General features: G+C 43.6%; 1 protein-coding gene across 1 annotated transcript in view; it reads left to right on the plus strand.

The window, feature by feature from the left end:
• LOC121569127 (E3 ubiquitin-protein ligase HECW1) overlaps window positions 1–21,693 on the plus strand; it is a gene marked incomplete at its 3' end in the record, with an annotated part of 82,524 nt that overhangs the window by 14,248 nt on the left and 46,583 nt on the right. Inside the window, 2 exon segments of the mRNA XM_045218786.1 lie at window positions 6,619–6,694; window positions 11,509–11,678. Coding sequence (XP_045074721.1) covers window positions 6,619–6,694; window positions 11,509–11,678 — 246 coding nt within the window.

The raw sequence follows: 21,693 nt of genomic DNA on the forward strand, positions 1-21,693 counted from the left end.
GTGGGCGGCCAGCCTCTTTCATCCGCTCCTTCTGTTGTTTTGGTTAGAAAACTTCATAATGTAAGGTTGTCCTTGCTGTATCCATCCCTCTTTTTTTGTATGCTGGGCTGAGATGCCCCCACCCACTTTTCGATTGAATGCATAGTGGAATTGTATAGTGTAATGACCATAGAGGTCCCGTAATTCATAGGATACATAATGAATAGATTCTATGTCATTCTACAGTATTGCAATGACTGTCTTACTGTGAAGTCTTTTGAGAGTTTAACTCTTTCTACCATCTGTCTATGGATTAGATGATCATGGACAGCTCCAGATTGACCTGGCTCTTACTGGTGGAGTTTCTCATTTCCTAAATGCCAGAGAGAGAGTTACCTTAATTAGCTTTCCACTGCATGGCACCTTTTATCCTTCATTGGGAATGAAGGTGAGTAGCTGTGGAGAGTTTGTGGAACACAGTTAACTACCACTTACAGCATTGTGCCCTGTTGAAGTGTGTTGAAGATGGGCTTTGAGTGCAAAGGCACTCCCTATTTATTAATGTTGTGATGACAATGGGGGCGAATCCAAAATCACACCCTATTCCCTATAAAGTGCACTGCTTCTGGCAAATCTGTAAAGAAATATACAGTTGAAGTCGGAAGTTTACATACACTTAGGTTGAAGTCATTAAAACTCGTTTTTCAACCACTCCACACATTTCTTGTTAACGAACTATAGTTTTGGCAAGTCGGTTAGGACATCTACTTTGTGCATGAAACAAGTAATTTTTCCATCAATTGTTTACAGACAGATTATTTCACTTATAATTCACTATCACAATTCCAGTGGGTCAGAAGTTTACATACACTAAGTTGACTGTGCCTTTAAACAGCTTGGAAAATTCCAGAAAATGATGTCATGGCTTTAGAAGATTCTGATAGGCTAATTGACATAATTTGAGTCAATTGGAGGTGTACCTGTGGATGGATTTCAAGGCCTACCTTCAAACTCAGTGCCTCTTTGCTTGACATCATGGGAAAATGAAAAGAAATTAGCCAAGACCTCAGAAAAAAAATGGTAGACCTCCACATGTCTGGTTCATCCTTGGGAGCAATTTCCACACTCCTGAAGGTACCACGTACATCTGTACAAACAATAGTACGCAAATATAAACACCATGGGACCACGCAGCTGTCATTCCGCTCAGGAAGGAGATGCTTTCTGTCTCCTAGAGATGAACGTACATTGGTGCGAAAAGTGCAAATCAATCCCAGAACAACAGCAAAGGACCTTGTGAAGATGCTGGAGGAAACAGGTACAAAAGTATCTATATCCACAGTAAAACGAGTCCTATATCGACATAACCTGAAAGGCCGCTCAGCAAGGAAGAAGCCACTGCTCCAAAACCGCCATAAAAAAGCCAGACTACGGTTTGCAACTGCACATGGGGACAAAGATCGTACTTTTTGGAGAAATGTCCTCTGGTCTGATGAAACAAAAATAGAACTGTTTGGCCATAATGACCATCGTTATGTTTGGAGGAAAAAGGGGGAGCTTGCAAGCCGAAGAACACCATCCCAACCGTGAAGCACAGGGGTGTCAGCATCATGCTGTGGGGGTGCTTTGCTGCAGGAGGGACTGGTGCACTTCACTAAATAGATGGCATCATGAGGAAGGAAAATTATGTGGTTATATTGAAGCAACATCTCAAGACATCAGTCAGGAAGTTAAAGCTTGGTCGCAAATGGGTCTTCCAAATGGACAATGACCCCAAGCATACTTCCAAAGTTGTGGCAAAATGGCTTAAGGACAACAAAGTCAAGGTATTGGAGTGGCCATCACAAAGCCCTGACCTCAATCCTATAGAACATTTGTGGGCAGAACTGAAAAACCGTGTGCGAGCAAGGAGGCCTACGAACCTGACTCAGTTACACCAGCTCTGTCAGGAGGAATGGGCCAAAATTCACCCAAGTTATTGTGGGAAGCTTGTGGAAGGCTACCCAAAACGTTTGACCAAAGTTAAACAATTTAAAGGCAATGCTACCAAATACTAATTGAGTGTATGTAAACTTCTGACCCACTGGGAATGTGATGAAAGAAATAAAAGCTGAAATAAATAATTCTCTCTACTATTATTCTGACATTTCACATTCTTAAAATAAAGTGGTGATCCTAACTGACCTAAAACAGGGAATTATTACTAGGATTAAATGTCAGGAATTGTGAAAAACTGAGTTTAAATGTATTTGGCTAAGGTGTATGTAAACTTCCGACTTCAGCTGTATCTCTGTTTGTGTGTTTTTTACACAGTGTTGTGTTGTGTGTGTTGGCCAGTCATTGTGTGAGTCACTTCGACCGCATTGGCTTCTACCATCTCCTGTCCTTCTGCTTTGATTACATAAGCCCATAGACCTGCCGTTGCATACTTCTTCATTCAACATTGAACGTTGGTCCTGGCTGGTAGTGCAGTGTTTGACCTAAGCTAGGCTAGCTATAGTGTTACCGCGGCTGCCTGCCATTGTGCTGGCGTGGCCACCAGAAATGCTGATCACCCCTAAACCTGATCTGACTACTGTATTCCTGGTTTAAAATAACCTCACCTTGTCAGAGGGAGAGAGAAGGCTGAGGTGGTTGAGCTACAGGACACAGCACATCAAACGGACATGGGCGGAGGAAGGGGCCCTTAGCTTCAGTGCTTCACTACAGTACTGAAGCATGTCAGGCAGATAGATGATGGAGTGGACATGCTCGGCCGCTTTGGACCGATGAGGCAAAATTGTGTTTGTGTGTATGTGTGGACTGTTGAGGCAAAGTGTGTGTGTGTGTGTGGAGTGTGATTCATGGAGAGACAGCCAACAGCCGTGACTGATGATGTCTCCGAGATGCACTGAGAGGAGGAGGAGGAGGACTCTACTCACCTGGCTGGCCTGGGTAATAAATGGCCAGTTAATTTATCTCTTCTTCTTGTATTTTCTTGTTCTCTCTTTCTCTACCTCTCACTCTCACCCTCTACCGCTAACTTTCTCTCTCTATTTCTCTCCTTCACTCGCTCTCTTTCTCACCCTCTCTCTCTCTCTTTCTCTCCTTCTCTTTCTCACCCTCTCTCTCTCTCTCTCTCTCTCTCTCTCCCCCCACTCTCTTCCTATGTGTGACAGTATCTGTTCTGTTAACTCCTGGTGGCGTTGCTCTATTCTGCCTGAGGGCACAACACTTGAAGTTTGAAGATGGTTGTCGCTCAGTGTATTAAAACATTTATATTCAGCGTAGGCGTCGTCTAAGTAGCTTGTGTCAATCTAGTAGTTAAATGATAGTATTTCTGTATCAAAAATGTATAAAGTAGTGTTCACTTTAACTGCAATGTGTTGTCTCTTGCACACTAACCTCAGGATGTAGGAGAGGTGGCTGTGTAGTGAGATAAGGAGCCTGTAAAATCAGAGAAGCAGTGTGGAACTGTCCCCATCGTCTCTTGTGTTTCATCTCAGATCACACACACATACACACAGACACACATACACACAGACACACAGACACACATACACACATACACACAGACACACAGACACACACACACACACACACACACACACACACACACACACACACACACACACACACACACACACACACACACACACACACACACTGTGTTATCTGTGTTACTGGCTTGGCGTTTCCTCTCTAGAGACTCTCCTTCCAAGAATATGTGCTAGATTACAAATGTCTTGACTGAGAAACCCACAGCCATAATACTAAACAACACAATGTATGCTGACGTTCACAGAGCTGCGATGTAAACCTTATAACCAGTGCTTCCCATCCATCAGTGTACCCATACTGGTAAAATGCCAGAGCCCACAGGAGGGCCCAGACATATTGGGTCGCTGTTGTGGGCATCTGTATCTGCAGGGAGGGGATTTGATGTAGTGAATTGGGGGGGAAAGTAGAGCTTTATTTATCATCAGTGTCATCTGCCCATCACCGTCTGTGTGACTCTCTTTGCCTCGCTTCTCCAGATGGAGAGAGAAATGAACTGGGCCCTCTCTGCTCCCACTCTTTCAACACTCTCAAAGCCCTCTATTACATTAGAAAGGAGATGAAGTTATTTACAGAAATGAGTTTGGCTCAGATCTACCTCCATTGAATAGTTACTGTACAGTAGTATGTGACTCTTCATTCAGGAGAGGCAGGTAGAGGTGCTTGGTTCTCCCTCTGTCGTGTGATCGGCTATGGGAGTGTGTGTGGTTGTCTGCTCCTTCTGTGTCATGGATCTCGTTTTGAGGTGTAAATGTGTCTTGAAGCTAAGACTCTGTGTGTATGTGTATGTGTGTGTGTGTGTGTGTGCGCGTGTGCGTTCGTGCAGTGCACACGCGTATCTATGTCAGCATAAAGTATATGTATGTATGTGTCTCCGTCCTCACTGTGTCCTGACTCTCTAGTCTAAGCTGTGCCATGCGTTGAGCTGACAGGACTGCTGTGTAAGCTTTTCACTCAGTGGGGCGCCAGCCTTAGCAGTCAGCAGAGCAGCCGCACTGCAGAGGAGAATCCCCCCTCTCCTCTTCTCACTCTCTTTCCCTCTGCCTTTGAATCTGACGGTGCCTCTCTGAATCTGACTTGACCAGTTACTCCCATCAATACCCCACTGGCCCTAGTCTGGCCTCAAGTCAGAGTAGGTTCACCTCAGGGGTGGAAAGACAAAGCACCAGTGGAAAACCCTGCAGTGGAAAAGGGACATATTAATGCACATGTGTGCTAGGTCCCACCCCACCACACCCCATGGCTTTTATAGACACACTTCTTCCCAAAACAATCTCCTTTTGTCAGCAAAACTCTCTGTCCCACTGTCTGTGTACAGTATGTGATGACTCTAGTCTAGCATCTCTCTCTCTCTCATTGTGATGACTCCTCCATCATTGGATTCAATTAGAGGTTGTGTTCTCTGAACTGGAAGATGACAAAGATGGTGGATAAATGAAGATGTCCCACTCAGGCTGTTTACCATTGAAATAAATTGTCAATTCCGGTCTGCTTAACAGGGTGGCTCTCCCATAGGCACCCATGCATTAGCAGCTGGGTCTGGTCTGCTTAGTTAATTGACTGTATATGAACCAGAAAAAAATGAGGGAGTGGAATGTCTCACTTCCTCTTCTGTCTCTGAAGATGATAGAACAAGGACAGTGATAAGGGGGAGCTGTCCGACAGATCCGCTGGGTGTCTATTTATGGCTTTTGCCCTTTAATTTAATTAATATCCACTCTGCAGATGTAGTACGGCATTGCCTGCTAAGTCAAATAGTGGGGACAGAGTGCTTAAACATTTTTACAAAATTACTCACCTGACGAATACAGTCCATATTGAGACATTCCTGAAAATATATGCATCATTTGGTAGAAACAATATTGGATCTTTCAAGAGCAGAAATTAAAACCCCTACAGGTCAGATAGTTATCTAAGTATTTGTTTTCTCCACTTGTCCCCTCCTCAATCTAAATGCATTATTTGCAAAAAGTAGGACGATCGATTACTACCTCTCCTCGTCAATTATGTCTCACCCTCCAATTGGGCTCAGACGTCAGTTCAACGTTTAGTTTTGATTACATTTGGTTGAGTTGTCAACTAACGTGAATTCAACAACAAATGTCACCATGTCATCGGATTTAGGTTAAAAGTGAAAAAAATATTAAATGCCTTTACGTTGATTGCTTTTTGCAAATCCAATCAGTTTTCCATGTTGATTCAACGTCATCATATTTATTTTCTGGGTTGAATTGACGTGGAAACAACGTTGATTCAACCAGTTTTCTTTGACATCTTTTAATTCAGGATATTTTGTTATTGTGAAACTAGTGCCAATTCATTTTGTGAGTGAATCTATGGTTCAACTGTAATTTGATTAATCTGGCAGTCAGATTATGTTAATCTCTCTGTGTTGGGTTATAATCTGTGAATAGACCTTTGCTTTTGTTGGCCTCTGTTTTATGTTCAGGACCAAAGGATTTGCATTTCATTGTCTCCCAACACCTGCTCTTAAGGTTATTTTGTTCGCTTGCCAATTGTTTCTGGTACTGGCATTTAAGGCTTTTGTTTTGTAATAAACATTTAGAAAATGGTGGGTAAAGTCACTTCCCACCAAGATATCAAAAGGATTTTGAGGGTACAGTACCGATTTCTGAATCTCTAGTGTAGGAAATACAGTGTTGACACACACACAAACACACACACACAGAATTTTCTCCACTATGTCAGAGACAGCTGATGGGTTCTGGGTGTTGGTATTTCCCCCATCAGAGAGCCCTGGAGGGGAGGGCTGATGCAGCTACAGTTTTCCCTGTTCTGAGAAGGCCCCTCCCTGGGGGCCTCTCCCTGCTCTTCCCGTTCCTTCCTGGAGACCGGATCAATGGAGCCCTAATGAATGCAAGGCTATTGATCCCCCAGCTCTCAGCCAGGCCCACTGTAATGGCCCTGAAATACTGGATCTCACTCCTCAGACAGGAGAGGACAAATAAGGAGGAGGAAAAGGGGAAGTACAGCGTGTAACTCACTCCCTACTGTATGTCGCTTCCTTCCTCCCTGTTCCTGTCTATCTCTCATTGCTTTTTCTCACTTTTTCTCTCTTTCTCTCTGTTTCTTTCCACACAGGTGCTGAAGCCAGTGGTCAGCCAGGAGGTCACACAGAGTCTTGGCAACAGAAGGCTCATCAGTTTCTCTCTCTCAAGTGAGTCACTCTTCCTCCATTCCTCCATCCCTCTTTTAACACAGGGTGTCACATGGTGCAGGAGAAGTTCTGTTTGGTGCCATTGATAACTCTTTCTCTTCAGGTCTATTTTAGTTCAGAAGGTCAGGCTCAATGTCATTCAATCGATTTATAAGTGTGGTCTGTTTTAGACTTCAAGGAGAGACATTCCCTCTTTTTGGTTCTATATCAGGCTTTGTGTCGATATTGTCAATATGCCATTTTAGCGGGATGAGGGTATAGTCCACTATGCATAAAGCTTTGCTTTTTAACACTAGAACCGCCTGACCTTTCAGCATTAAGTACCCACTAGAGAACGTTGCCGGGCGTCCTCTTTAGCATATGCATCAGATGCATATCAACCCGCAAGGTGTGCAAACATAAACACCAACGCTTGATAAATAGTGCATAAACTATTATAAAGGATTAATTGCATGAAGAGATATTGGTAGAAATATATCAATTTAAAACAATTACATCAATAGTTATTTGTTTAGATAGAGTCAAGGATATGTTTCGTATAATTCTACAAAGTCCTAGAAAAAAACGTAGGCCTATAGACTATTTTCATTTCCCTTACAATAAAAACATTAGTGTAATGCATTTGATCAACTTTATTTGTAGATTCGAATAGTAATAGAGTTATAGTAATTAATAAAGTCTAGTTACAGCTTCTTTTGACAAAGTAGAAACTAAAAAGATAATCATCTAACCAGCCAGGTGCACAGGTGAAGTTATTTGCTGTATTCCTAAACAAAAGCACCAGTGCATGAACAATTGTAAAGGATGAATTGCATAAATAAATAGTGTCTATAGGCTAACTCTTATTATGTGTGAAATTAGTTTAGGTATAATTCAGGTGTAGTTTTGATGGGCCGGCTGTGCAGGCTGACTGGCATCGTTTGTTTCCCGCTCATCAAGTTGGATAGAGTCAAGGATACGTTTTGCATCATTCTAAAGGCCTACTGCAACACATAGCATGTTTTCGTTGCCCTTACAATACATTTGATTAGTAATAGAGTTATAGTAAATAAAACAGTCCCATAACAGCTTTTTTTTCAAAGTAAAAAGTAAAAGAGAATGGTATCAACCGCCAAGGCGCACGGTCAAATTATTTGCTACTGATAAATATGCAAACACAAACTCATCATTACACTATTGTCTTTCTAAATTAAATCAACCTATTCAGCCTCCTTATCATTCAGTTAGGCCTAATTTAAATTCAATTGTGAAGTAAGGTGCGCAATTATCGCCCATTCCATCCATTTCTCATTCATTCAGTGGGCTGGCTTCGTTTGCTTCACTGGATAGAGTCAAGTATATGTTTTGCATCATTCTAAAGGCCTACTGCAACATGTAGCATGTTAAAACAGTTCCATAACAGCTCATTTTTACAAAGTAAAACGTAAAAGACAATGGTATCAACCGCCAAGGCGTGCTGTCAAATGATTTGCTGCTGATAAATAGGCATAACAAACTCATCATTACACTAAACTAAATTAAATCAACCTCTTCACCCTCCTTATCATTCAGTTAGGCCTAATTTAAATTCAATTGTGAAGTAAGGTGTACAATTATCGCCCATTCATCCATTTGTCATTCATTCAGTGAGGAGAGAGAGACGCATTAGCGCCTGGCTGGGTACCTACAGCACATTGTCTTAGTGGGTTAAGTTGGAATATGTGTGAAAAAAATCAGGTAAAAGGGCTCTAAATATTTCTCTGTTTGTGATATAAAAATTCGGACAAATGAACAGTGTAAATTACTAACATTTAGGAAAAGGAACCACTACTGGCATTTTGGAGGCGTCTCTAGCTCTGGAATTTGTTTATATCTATTTGAGCAAGAGCATTGGCGAAAACTTTCAGTGCAGTTTCTCTCTCTCTTTCTCTCTCCATGGTAGGTGGATAAACTGCATCTTTGCCCTTAGCTATACATACACATTCTCTTTCAAAGCAAATGTGTGGTTATGTTTAGGAGGTGTTTGTTGTTGTGCTCTGTTAAGAGCCAGTCGCCCATGCACTGCCCTGGAGCTTGTTGTATCTGGCCCTACTGTACTGTACCCTTACCTCCACAGCTCGCTATCCCCCACAAGTGTCATTGAAGCCCTGGCAATCTGTACTGTAGCTATTTCTCACATCGCTACAGATAGGGCCTCTGGAGCTGGCTGCAACTATCTACCTTCCAAATATAGTGGTTTTTGAGGTGCCTGTTGGAATGCTCTGTTTGATTCGCTGACTGCGTTAAATATACAGTGGCTTGCGAAAGTATTCACCCCCCTTGGCATTTTTCCTATTTTGTTGCCTTACAACCTGGATTTAAAATTGATGTTTTGGGGGTTTGTATCATTTGATTTACACAACATTCCTACCACTTTGAAGATGCTAAGTATTTTTTATTGTGAAACAAACAAGAAATACGACAAAAAAACTGAAAACTTGAGCGTGCATAACTATTCACCCCCACAAAGTCAATACTTTGTAGAGCCACCTTTTGCAGCAATTACAGCTGCAAGTCTCTTGGGGTATGTCTCTATAAGCTTGGCACATCTAGCCACCTGGATTTTTTCCCATTCTTCAAGGCAAAACTGCTCCAGACTCTGGAGCCTTTCAGAACAGGTGTATATATACTGAGATCATGTGACACTTAGATTGCACACAGGTGGACTTTATTTAACTAATTATGTGACTTCTGAAAGTAGTCAGGGGGCGTCATAGCAAAGGGGGTGAATACTTTTCCGTTATTTATTTTTTATACTTTTTTGAAACAAGTTATTTTTTTCATTTCACTTCACCAATTTGGACTATTTTGTGTATGTCCATTACATGAAATCCAAATAAAAATCTATTTAAATTACAGCTTGTAATACAAGAAAATAGGAAATACGCCAAGGGGGATGAATACTTTTGCAAGGCACTGGAGGCTTTCATCTTCAGGAGCCCTCTTTCAAGGCTTTGACTGCTGCAGGTCCAAATTACTTTGCTTTTGACGCTCTCTAAAGAGGAGCTGAAACCAAGGCCATCCTTTCATGTGCACATAAATGGGTCACACTTTGGACAGATGGCATGTTATTATATGGAATTTGCATTAAGGTGTAGTTATGGTACATGTACCTACATTAGTCATTTGAACACAGTTTTATTCACACATTTTTCTGCACCATATACATTCTAGTTACATTTAAGTCATTTAGCAGACGCTCTTATCCAGAGCGACTTACAGTTAGTGAGTGCATACATTATTATTATATATATATTTTTCATACTGGCCCCACGTGGGAATCAAACCCACAACCCTGGCATTGCAAACGCCATGCTCTACCAACTGAGCTACATCCCTGCCGGCCATTCCCTCCCCTACCCTGGACGACGCTGGGCCAATTGTGCGCCGCCCCATGGGTCTCCCAGTCGCGGCCGGCTACGACAGAGCCTGGATTCGAACCAGGATCTCGAGTGGCACAGCTAGCACTGCGATGCAGTGCCTTAGACCACTGCGCCAATCGGGAGATAGTTATTGAGTAACTACATGGTATGAAGGCAACATAATGTGAAGAGTTGTCCAGAACTGTTGTTTGTGTTAATGTTCAGCTAATGGATGTTACTATGAGAAATGTGAGGCGCCACGAGATTAAACGAATGCTGTACTTTCACATATCCTCCTTTTTCCGGACCACTAATCCCTTACCTGGAGTAAAAGCTGAAAAGCTGTTGCCACTCTATCCCAGCTTTCCTCAAACAACGAAAATGTACCCCAAACGAGCACTCTGTCTAACATTTCACCACACACAGTTAAGCTACACACACTCTCTTTTAACACGCATACATCTTTCAACCCTGCCACTCTGTGTGGCTTTAGCCATTGACCGTGTCGTGTTTTCATATATATTTCATTCATAACCACTTCTCTCTTGCTACTGTCACCCTAAGGTCTGCTTTAGAAACACTGGTACAAATATGAGCATTAGCGACTTAGCTACCAAACAGGCCACTGTCGACCGCTGTCTGTACCCCCTCTCCCATCATCCACAGACCCTCCTACCCTTACCCTCTTTGTCTGCTACCACAGTCGCCCCCCTAGAGGTGCAGTATGTACAGCCCTATTTATTCACACCAAAGACACAGACAGTGGGGTTGATTGGAGTGGAAGAGAGGGAGTTAGGGCTTACAGTCTGAAAGGGGGATCTCCTGGCCCAGGCTATTGTTCATGATTTATTGAGCGGCCCAGAGGAGTTATAGGCAGCGGACACGCAGAGGGAGAGAGAGAACTACACCTCCACAAGCTTTGATCAATGGGGTACGACTAGAGGCCGAGTTGTAAACAAGGCCCAGAACCATTAACAGCCAGATCCACACCCTGCGTTTGATCGCTCAGTCTCCCTCTATTAGGGGATTAATATTTGAACAAGGCTCTTGAGCAGTTTGTAGAGTTCTATCTTTCTCTTCCTGTTTCGCTTGCCCCCCAACAGCTTTTACTGTACGTCACCCATTTTGTCTTACTTTTTCTTAACATTTGAGTAATTTAGCAGACACTCTTACTGTGTCTGATTTACAGGAGCGATTAGGATTAAGTGCTTTGCTCAACGAAACATCGACAGATTTTTGACCTAGTCGGCGCTGGGATTCAAACCAGCGACCTCAGTTACTGGCCCAACACTCTTAACCGCTAGGCTCTCTCTCTCTCTCTCTCTCTCTCTCTCTCTCTCTCTCTCTCTCTCTCTCTCTCTCGCTCTCGCTCTCGCTCTCGCTCTCGCTCTCGCTCTCTCTCGCTCTCTCTCGCTCTCTCTCGCTCTCTCTCAGATGTCCAGGCGGTGGGGCTGAAGAAGGGCATGTTCTTCAACCCTGACCCCTACCTGAAGATCGCCATCCAGCCCGGCAAGCACAGCCTCTACCCTGCGCTGCCCCACCACGGCCAGGAGAAACGCTCCCGCATTGTCTGTAACACCATTAACCCTGTCTGGCAGAGAGAGGTGAGTCTGATTGCTGGGTTGGTAGGGTTAACAGTGGTCTATGGGTAATCTAGAGACTACCTTGTTTCTGTTACCCAGGAAGATATGGCAAGACATCAGCAAGAGAAAAGCATTATACGTGTACATCACAAAACAATACACACAGTATAGAATGGAGGTAGAAGTGAAAATAGCTTATACCCTTGGTTGATTGTTGAGTGCTTCAGTGCTGTTCCACTCCAAATCAGTTATATTACAGACCTTTATATGGTTAAGACCTTGTGTCTGTGACCATTTGGCCTGGTTTGGTTCACTAGACTAGAGCCATACAGCTGAGGACTAGCCTGCCCGCTCCCTCCCAGTCCCTGTGTTGACTCTGACATGATAATGATGTGTTCATCCTTAATGGATCTTGGTCAGCATCGATGGATGCTCTATTGTGTCATGTGTTGTGTTTGTGAAGTTATTTCTCTTATCTCTGTAAAGGGGATATAATTCTACCCTGACACGTCTTTTGTGAACATGATTGAACTCAGGGCTTGGGGGAACCTGCCATTTTGAAAGGCAAAGCTGAGAAATGGATGACATGAATAGGGTAAAGAAAGTGATGTAAGGTGTAGGAACTGTGAGAAGAATTGGTGACAGGCTGCAGTCAGACAGGTTGGTAATCTTCCTTATTTTTTGTCCCCCGCCGACTGTCTGTCTCTGCTACACTGAGTATTTAGCAAGTACTTCTAACTAATCTAGCAGACATTTTTCTTGAGAATGTTGACACTGACCGGGAAAATGCATTTGACACAGTGGCCTCAAAGCTCTGTGCAAAGTAAAGATTCTAGATAGGGGAAGACTCCCACCTTGGTTGGCGAGGTGCATGCCTGTGGTGTAGAATTATTTTTCCCAACTATCTTTTGTCTTAGTTTGTTTACTGTGCATCAGGAACATAATGACAAGGTAGCAAAATATTTGTCCACACCAGAACAAAGGTACTTTTCCAAAGTAAGGATTTGTCATTGAACAAAGTGCCTGAAGGAAAAAAAAGCTTGGGACTGCTGTCAGACATTTCATTGGCCTGCTGTGCGTTAACGCAACACAGCTCATTGGGAAAGCTGTAGTGTTGCTGTGTGTTTGTCGAGGACTCGTATCTGACATTGAGATGTGTCTCTTCTTCACGCGGCGCAGAGAGAGAGACTTGAAAAGGGGAGCCCCTGGGAAGCAACGTCTTTGTGGGTTCCTTGATGCTGCTGCTGAGTTTCCTTTGAACAGTTACACTTCAGCTCTCAACGCATACCGTTCTGCTCCCTCCATTTTGTCATAACACTTTGTTAAGTCTCTAGTCTGTACAAGAGAAGTCTCAGGCTTACACTCTAGCAATTTGTGATAAATGAGGCAACTCCAGATTTCAAGCCATTAGATATTGATTGATTGACACATTTATTGTTACCTTTTATGTCACAGTTACACTGTCTGATGACGTTTTGACGGCTCACAGAAGAGCCTGAAGAGAACTTGTGTGCCAGCGTAGGTGTGTATGTGTGTAAGTGCGTCTGTGTGTGGACACATACACGCGTGCGCATGTGTGCTAGGGAGTTCCTCTCTGTCTCCTCACTGCCTACTGTGCGGTTCTTGGGTGACAGAGTGAACGGACATCCCTGTATCTACGTCACAGTGTCCTTTTGGGTTCGCCCGTGTATCCCCCAGCACTGAGCCAAGGGAGGACCATAGCACCGAGCCAAACACCATATAGCTGGGACACACAGCATCTGTTCTGCCCTACAAATAACACTGGAACTCACTGGGTGACTTTGACAGTATTCAGTGATGCATTTATTTAGAAATAGATCTGTAATAAAAAATAATCTGTGACCAAATGTGTCTCTCAAACCTGGTATTTTTTAGGAGTAATGGCGTCCCTTTGTTTGTTTTTTCAATCCCACGTGTTTCACGTCAAATAAAAGGTCACAGTTAAAGTAATATCTTGTCGTCTTCATGTTATGGAGGACAACCCCTCATTAATTTTCTACCTAATCCCCCTCCTCACTGGCTTGAAATATGGGTGTAACACAAGGAACAAATGGGTGACACTCAGGGCCCTGCAGTCATTTTTGTCATTTAGTAAACACTTTTATCCAGAGCAATTACGGTTAAGTGCCTTGCTCCAGGGCACAGACAGGTTTTTCACCTAGTCGGCTCTGGGATTCAAACCAGCAACCTTTTAGTTACTGGCCCAAAGCTTTTAACCGCTAGGCTACCTGTCACCCCAGTACTCAGTCAAAGCTATAAGGTAAGACACATATACCAAATATACCAAGTATTATCATTCAAACATGCTCTTTTGACTTGCTAAAGGAAGGTTCTTGTATTGATTTACAATTGGAAACCTGGGTTGTGTTCAATAGGGCAGAACGTAGCAAAACACTTTAAAACTGAAATTGTATTGATCGTTTTCTACTGTTTGGTGTCAACTGCAACAGGTTTTGAAAGGGTCTTTAGACTCTCTCAGAACAGATGGCATTAGCATCCTTTGTCTGTCACACCAAGTCACTGTTGCACATGAATGTGATGTGAGGGATTGATAACGTGAGTGGCACCCAGACATGACTCTATGTTACATCACCCTATTAGACAGATCTGTGGTGGAGCAGAAGGAGAGAGAGATGGGGGAGGGAGAGATGGGGGGAGGGAGAGATGGGGGAGGGCGGAGAGAGAGATAGGGAGAGAGAGATGGGGGAGGGAGAGATGGGGGGAGAGAGAGATGGGGGGAGGGAGAGATGGGGAGGGAGAGATGGGGAGGGAGAGATGGGGGGAGAGAGATGGGGGAGAGAGATGGGGGAGAGAGAGATGGGGGAGAGAGATCGGGAGAGAGAGCTCAGGAGAGAGATGGGGGAGAGAGATGGGGATAGGGAGATGGGGAGAGAGAGATGGGGAGGGAGAGATGGGTAGGGAGAGATGGGGGAGAGAGAGATGGGGAGAGAGAGAGGGGGGAGGGCGGAGAGAGAGAGATGGGGAGAGAGAGATGGGGGAGGGAGAGATGGGGGAGGGAGAGATGGTGGAGAGAGAGATGGGGAGGGAGGAGAGAGAGATGGGGAGAGAGAGATGGGGGAGGGAGAGATGGGGGAGAGAGAGATGGGGAGGGAGAGATGGGGAGGGAGAGATGGGGAGGGAGAGATGGGGAGAGAGATGGGGAGAGAGATCGGGAGAGAGAGATGGGGGAGAGAGAGATGGGGAGAGAGATGGGGAGAGAGAGCTCGGGAGAGAGATGGTGGAGAGAAATGGGGATAGGGAGATGGGGAGAGAGTGAGTGATGGAGCAAATGAGTGTTCAAGAGACGGAGAGCAGAGGCGAAGAGATTAACTCTGATGGAAAGATGGAACCCTGGTCGGTGCAAGGGGAATGGGAAAGATATTCCCATCCCTTTTTGATTCCCTTCAGTGAATTGGTTCCATAGGGGCCATATCAGTGCCATCTGCTATCTCCCCACAGACTGTAACTATAACATCAATACAGTGCTCCCATGCTGACTACCCATGCTGGCTATATGCACACTAACGTCCTTCTGCACCTACTGTACCATAGATTCATTTCTCAGTGAGTGGACTCATTTGGAATCGTCATCTGTATACTATGGAGCTCACTCCTCAGTAGATTCATTTGGATCCTGCTTTTGTGGACCAAATGTATACCGAATTTGTCTTTCTGCACTGCAGACTATGCTGGACTAGCAGAGCTTTCCTGTAATCACTGTTACACACTCTCCCTCTTCCTGTCAGTGTCATCTCCACAGCCATAAATGTCCTTTAGGATTTACAGCCCTGCCGCCAATGAAATATACTGCCTGCCATGTCATACATATGGCCATAACTCACACCCGCTCAGAGAGAGAGAGAGAGAGAGAGAGAGAGAGAGAGAGAGAGAGAGAGAGAGAGAGAGAGAGAGAGAGAGAGAGAGAGAGAGAGAGAGAGAGAGAGAGAGAGAGAGAGAGTGTGTAACTGACTCAGTGCAGTAACACTGATGCTTTACAGCAGCTCATGTGGTCGACGTGGTGTCTCCATGGTGTTTCCACGGTGAGAGGGACTCGAAGGGTTAATGGTGTCGTAACAAGTTTCTGTGGAAGGGAGCAAAACCACTCTGTTACCATACCAATGACCCCCCTGTTAAGGTTAATGGATTTTAGGACACAAATGGGCAACCTGACATGAGTCTATGGGTCTATTCCTATTCATGGGTGGTTTCTGGTGAGGCTATGAAGAGTAGCCTCTCACAAGCTGTGGTGGAGATGGGTGTTCTTTCCTCCAAGGTTTAATGCACCAACGATGCAGTTGTAATGTGAGATCCGTCTTTCTCCTATCTCTCCCTCTCGGTCACTGCACTTAAAGGGAGGGAACACACACACAGACAGTGCGAATAATAGATTTAGCAGGCACATTTCCATGAATGTGTTAAGGAAGTCAATTGTGCATATTGAAGAAGGAAAAAAGCCCTGTGAAGCAGAACAGTAAACATTGTTGATGCCATAAAACTGTTTTGCTGTGCTGTATATTTTATGTACAGTATATAGGATATACATACAGTACATATCCTTTCAATCTTTGTGGCTATATCCCCCTCCTATAGCAGTGTCCTATACCATCCCTCCATTTTGTGTCTTATGGGAAGTGCTTAAATGTGATGCAGTCCTGATGGCCCAGTCATGAATCAGGCCTGTGACCTCTCCCTGGCCCAGGCTAATCTTTCTCACTCCGTCCGCACCGTAGTATTTAGCCCCTGTCACACTCTATTCCGCCTGGCATATTTGCTACCTCCTGAGTCGGGACTGGGCACGTACTGTAGCTGTAGCTACCTTAGCGCTTGACTAAGCAGGCCTGTCTGACTCTGCAAAAGGCATTTAATCATCAAACCCCTGATGAGGCACAGAGCATGCCGTTCATGCCGTCTGAGCGTTGCCACACACTGACTCACTGAACACCACTAGAATGTTAATGATTGGACTGGAGAAAGTGTTCATCTATTTGTAGGCACTCAGGTTCTTCGTGAGCCAACATAACAGGAGGCAGGTACGGTGGCACCCATAGGACACATAAGGTGAGTCAAAAGGAACACACAATGATAATTCACAAGGGCTATGTAGCGAACATAGTAGCGAACATAGCAAATACAACTGTTTATTATGGATTCTCATGACAATTAAATTGGCATATACTACGCAGTGAATGTGAATTGAAGCTCTCTACTCTCTAATTTTTACGCAGTTACCTGTGGTTTCGGCTTTACATCTTCTTTTTTCAGTGTATATCCATGCCAGTATGGTCAATCAGGAATTCCATGCTACCTTTTTAACCTTCTTAGACATAACAAGACTTTCAACACATGTGATGAAGAAAGAAAATCATAAAGTGTTAGAAGTACACAGCATATGAAGAGGATGGGAACATTTTAATAACTCAGAAATTGTGTTCTGTGTCCTGATTGACCATATTTGACTGAGAAAAAAACACAACACCACAGTTATCCCCTGTTGGCACAGAATGTTAGTAATCTCACTGCAGATCTGGAGATTGCAGGTTCAATCCCACATATTCTTTAACCATTTTCCCCCCCAAAAAAATATGAAATTGAGGCTCAGATACAGTATACTCTACTAAAAGAGAGGATGTCAGTATTTTGTCCAGATTTATAAATCCAGTCAAATGCAGAATTTAGACTAACTGTAAAAAATGTAACATTGTGTAGAGATTGACTGTTCAACTTTGAAAAACACACCCAATATAATTCCTACTTTTTGACGTTTGATATGCTCCCCCCTGGCTTATTTTTAATGATCTGAAAAGCAAAAGTGAAAAAGTGATCCTAGATCAGCACTTATAGTCTTGGATACCTTGTAAATATGGGCCCAGAAGTATGCAGCATATAAAGAGGATGGGTGAAGTGATGGTGAATAACCAGTTACCAGTATTTCCCTGGGTTAGTTATGTCTAAGAAGGCTAAAAAGCAAGCATGGAATTCCTGATTGATCATACTGGCATTGCTATATGTGACCGACCGGCTCGATTCGGTCTTATGCTTATTAAACTTGAAATTGTGTTTTTTACATTGGATAAAAGTAGAGACTCAGAGCTAGAAAATTGTATATCATACACTACAGTTGAGGAACAATGGGAAAGTAATTCTGCTTTGAAAGTTGATAAACTTTTGAGAAAATGGCCCCTGAATGTTTTGTGTACCTACTGGAGAGCTCTTCTTTGTCTGCACCCTTTCAGCATCGTTTACACCCTCTTAAACTTTAGCCCCACCCATCTCTATAAGGATTCACATGTGAGGCTATGTACTAAACAACCAAAGATTTCAAGACTAAAGGCTGGTTTATACTACGGGTGTGTTCGTAAATGTGTGCTCTGGGCATTCGTAAACTCAAAAGCGTTGTCAGATTGTCCGTTCGGTCTCGGAGCTTTCAGAGGGCACACTGGATGCTCTGGCCGAGGAGTAGGGTTGATCCGAGCGTTCTGACCTAACAACAGCAGTCAAGCACCCAAGTTAACTGGCTAACGTTGGCTAGCTTGCTAGCTACTTCTAGACACAAATGAGAGAGCAGCTCACTCTGACCGTTTTACTCGCCCTAGCAGAGCTGGTTAGGCAGTTTTTATCTTACCCAGAGCGTTGGTGACTGCAACTGTGCTGCTGGCAACAATTTAATTACGATTTTTTGCCAACGTTTACTGACACCGGCCATATTCAATGGGTGTTGAGCGTTCGTAAACAAGAGTGCTCTGAAATCGGAATAGATAGCCAGAGCGAATTTACCAGTTATGTCTATCGACAGTTGTCGCAGTGACATCATAAACATTCTATTGAAATAGTTACTTGCATAGTGGAGTCTTTTGTTTAGACATGTAGCTAGCTAGCTAAACAATGAACCATAATCCCAACTCATAACGTTACTACCCTGCATGAATCTGAATGTAGCTAACCAACCAGGTTCTATGTTAGCTAGCTAACATTAGGCTATAACTAGCAATGCAAATGGCTCTGAGATACGAATAATATTACTACACAGATCATACACCTAATGTTAGCTAGCTAGCCAGCCAGCTAACGTTAGCTAGCTAGCTAACAGTACACTTTAACTTGAAATGAAAATGACTTTCTGACAAAATTAGAAACTTGTAATATCTGAAAATGTAGCTAGCTAGACTATCTTACCCGTATACATGGATGGACGCTTCTCCATCTCTGTCACAGATGCCATGGTTGCCCTTAATTTGAAGATGTAATCCGGAGACAGATGTTTTATCGAACAGCCTTCTGTGTGTTCTCTTTTCGACCCCATCTGCATATTTGCAATCAAACGCCAGAATTTTCTCCATCTCCTTAGCTATCATACTCTAATTCCACTGATTTCAAAACTCGGTCCTCCAGAAAGTGGAGAGCAACACTTATGCAGTTCTACTACGTGATATCTTTCAAAAAAGCCACATTAGAAAGGATTACCTACACATACTGACCAGCTCATGTTATGGATAGAAGCGTGCTACATGGCAGACCAATCCAAACTCATCTCTCGGCATGTCCAGCCCACCCATTATCTCAGCCAATCATGGCTAGCGGGAAGGTTGCTGTCTTTTTCCATGGCTAAACCAACTAGGCTCTTAATTTAACAGTTTTATTTGTATTTACAGATGGCATACAAGTTTGTTATTAAGGCACATGAAAGTTCACATGTTCCAGAAGGCATTTCTGCCAAAAAACACATTTTGATTTTTAAAAAAAAGTTTAAGTTCAAATGGTGCTCCTGTAAAGTAGTAACGCGCGACATACGCCTAGTTTCCTGAAACCAGTCACATATACTGAAACAAATGATGTAAGAGAACTTCCCTGGTGGCGCAGAGGATAAAATAACTAGCTTGGGACCCAAACATAGCAGGTTCCAACCCCACATGTGCAGATTGTCAACATATAAAGTGTTATAAATATGGTTGTGTTTGTATAATTAAATGCTGTTCAAATGTCCTATTAATGAAATTGAAATGCTGTGTCTCTATGTCACCTACATTGTGTTATCTGTGGTGGTTGTTAAAGATGTTGTGCACAAGATTTTAGAGAACATTACAAAGGATATTTCATAAAAATAAAAATAAATGATATAAAGATTTTGTTATTAAAAACATTCACTGAATGTTTTTGGGATGTTATCATCCTAATGTTAGATAAAACCCTAACTAGAACCTAAAAGGGAATCTTAGCTAATGTTCTGTGAATGTTCCCAGTTTGCTGAGTTGTGTCTGGTAAGATTGTCAGCTGACAGAAGTCAGAAGGCCAGAAATACTTCTAAATGTCACTGTTGTGTGCTGTTTTTTGTTTTGTTTTGTTTTGGACCTGGATCTGTATTAAATATTTAACTCTGGTCCATTTTCATCCTCAGTGTAAAGTACACTACATGACCAAAATAATGTGGACACCTGCTCGTCGAACATCTCATTCCAAAATCATGGGCATTAATATGGAGTTGGTTCCCCCTTTGCACAATAACAGCCTCCACTCTTCTGGTAAGGCTTTCCACTAGATTTTGGAACATTGCTGCGGGGACTTGCTTCCATTCAGCCACAAGAGCGTGATTCATCACTCCAGAGAACGCATTTCCACTGCTCCAGAGTCCAATAGCGGCAAGCTTTATACCACTCCAACCGACGCCTGGCATTGCGCATGGTGATCTTAGGCTTGTGTGTGGCTGCTCGGCCGTGGACACTCATTTCATGAAGCTCCCAACGAACAGTTCTTGTGCTGACGTTGCTTCCAGAGGCAGTTTGGAACTTGGTAGTGGGTGTTGCAACCGAGGACAGACGATTTTTACGTGCTTCAGCACTCGCGGTCCTGTTCTGTGAGCTTGTGTGGCCTACCACTTAGCGGCTGAGCCGTTGTTGCTCCTAGACGTTTCCACTTCACAATAACAGCACTTATAGTTGACCGGGGCAGCTCTAGCAGGGCAGAAATTTGAGGAACTGACTTGTTGGAAAGGTGGCATCCTATGATGGTGCCATGTTGAAAGTCACTGAGCTCTTCAGTAAGGCCATTCTACTGCCAATGTTTGTCTATGGAGATTGCATGGCTGTGACCTCAATTTTATACACCTGTCAGCAACGAGTGTTGCTGAAATAGACGAATCCACAAATTTGAAGGGGTGTCCACATACTTTTGTATATATACTACTGGCTCTAGGAGTTGGCTTTAATTTGGGATTCATTCAGAATAGTGCAACGGCCCCTAGCCTATCAATTTCTGGCGTGTGCTGCTACTATTTGGCTAACACGATTATCACTGCGGCCACTGAGTGCGTTTAGCGTCCCCCCACTGTGGGACAGTGTTGCTCTCTGACCCTGAGGGAGACAGCCACTCCCGCTAATCATGCTAATCAGGGAAGCTACACGAACACTCAGTATGCTAACACTTTGCTTTATTAAAGCCTAGTCGAGAAGTGATGTGACGGCTTGGAACTGGGAGAACGCCTCACTCTGTGCATCCCACCAAAGCATTTCCCTTGCTCCTGGCACTCGAACACACCAAACACTTCTGTATTCTCTCGAGTGGCTTGGTTTGTTTACCCTTTATGTGTTAGTGCGAGGTTGTAGGCTAATGATAGCTAGCACGGAGCATGTTTTCGTTACTCCTCAGTGCCTCCACAGCGCCTTGTAAATTAGGAAGAGAGGTTTACTTGAGGGGGAACCATCTTAGTGGTTAACCACCCTGGCCAGGCTTTAAGTGACAACAAACAATGTTGTGAACGTTGCTCTATAGAGGGATGCTTTTATTTTCTGGTAGGTCAACTTAGCTTAGCACATCTGGTTCAACAGTATGGCTCAATAATACTACAGAACTGTATGTGCCTGAGGCTATTCCATAGCCAGCCAACTGTCTCTACTGTACTGTACAGTAGGTGCTTTGCTTAGCTTAGTCACTGCAGTAGTCTCCCAGATGGCTGCAGGCCAGAGGAATGCAGAGCTGGATGGGAAATGGATTTGCACATATGCAGGCATCGCCATGACTCATG

Source organism: Coregonus clupeaformis, unplaced genomic scaffold (genome assembly GCF_020615455.1).
Source record: "Coregonus clupeaformis isolate EN_2021a unplaced genomic scaffold, ASM2061545v1 scaf1803, whole genome shotgun sequence".
NCBI classification, from domain to species: Eukaryota; Metazoa; Chordata; class Actinopteri; order Salmoniformes; family Salmonidae; genus Coregonus; species Coregonus clupeaformis.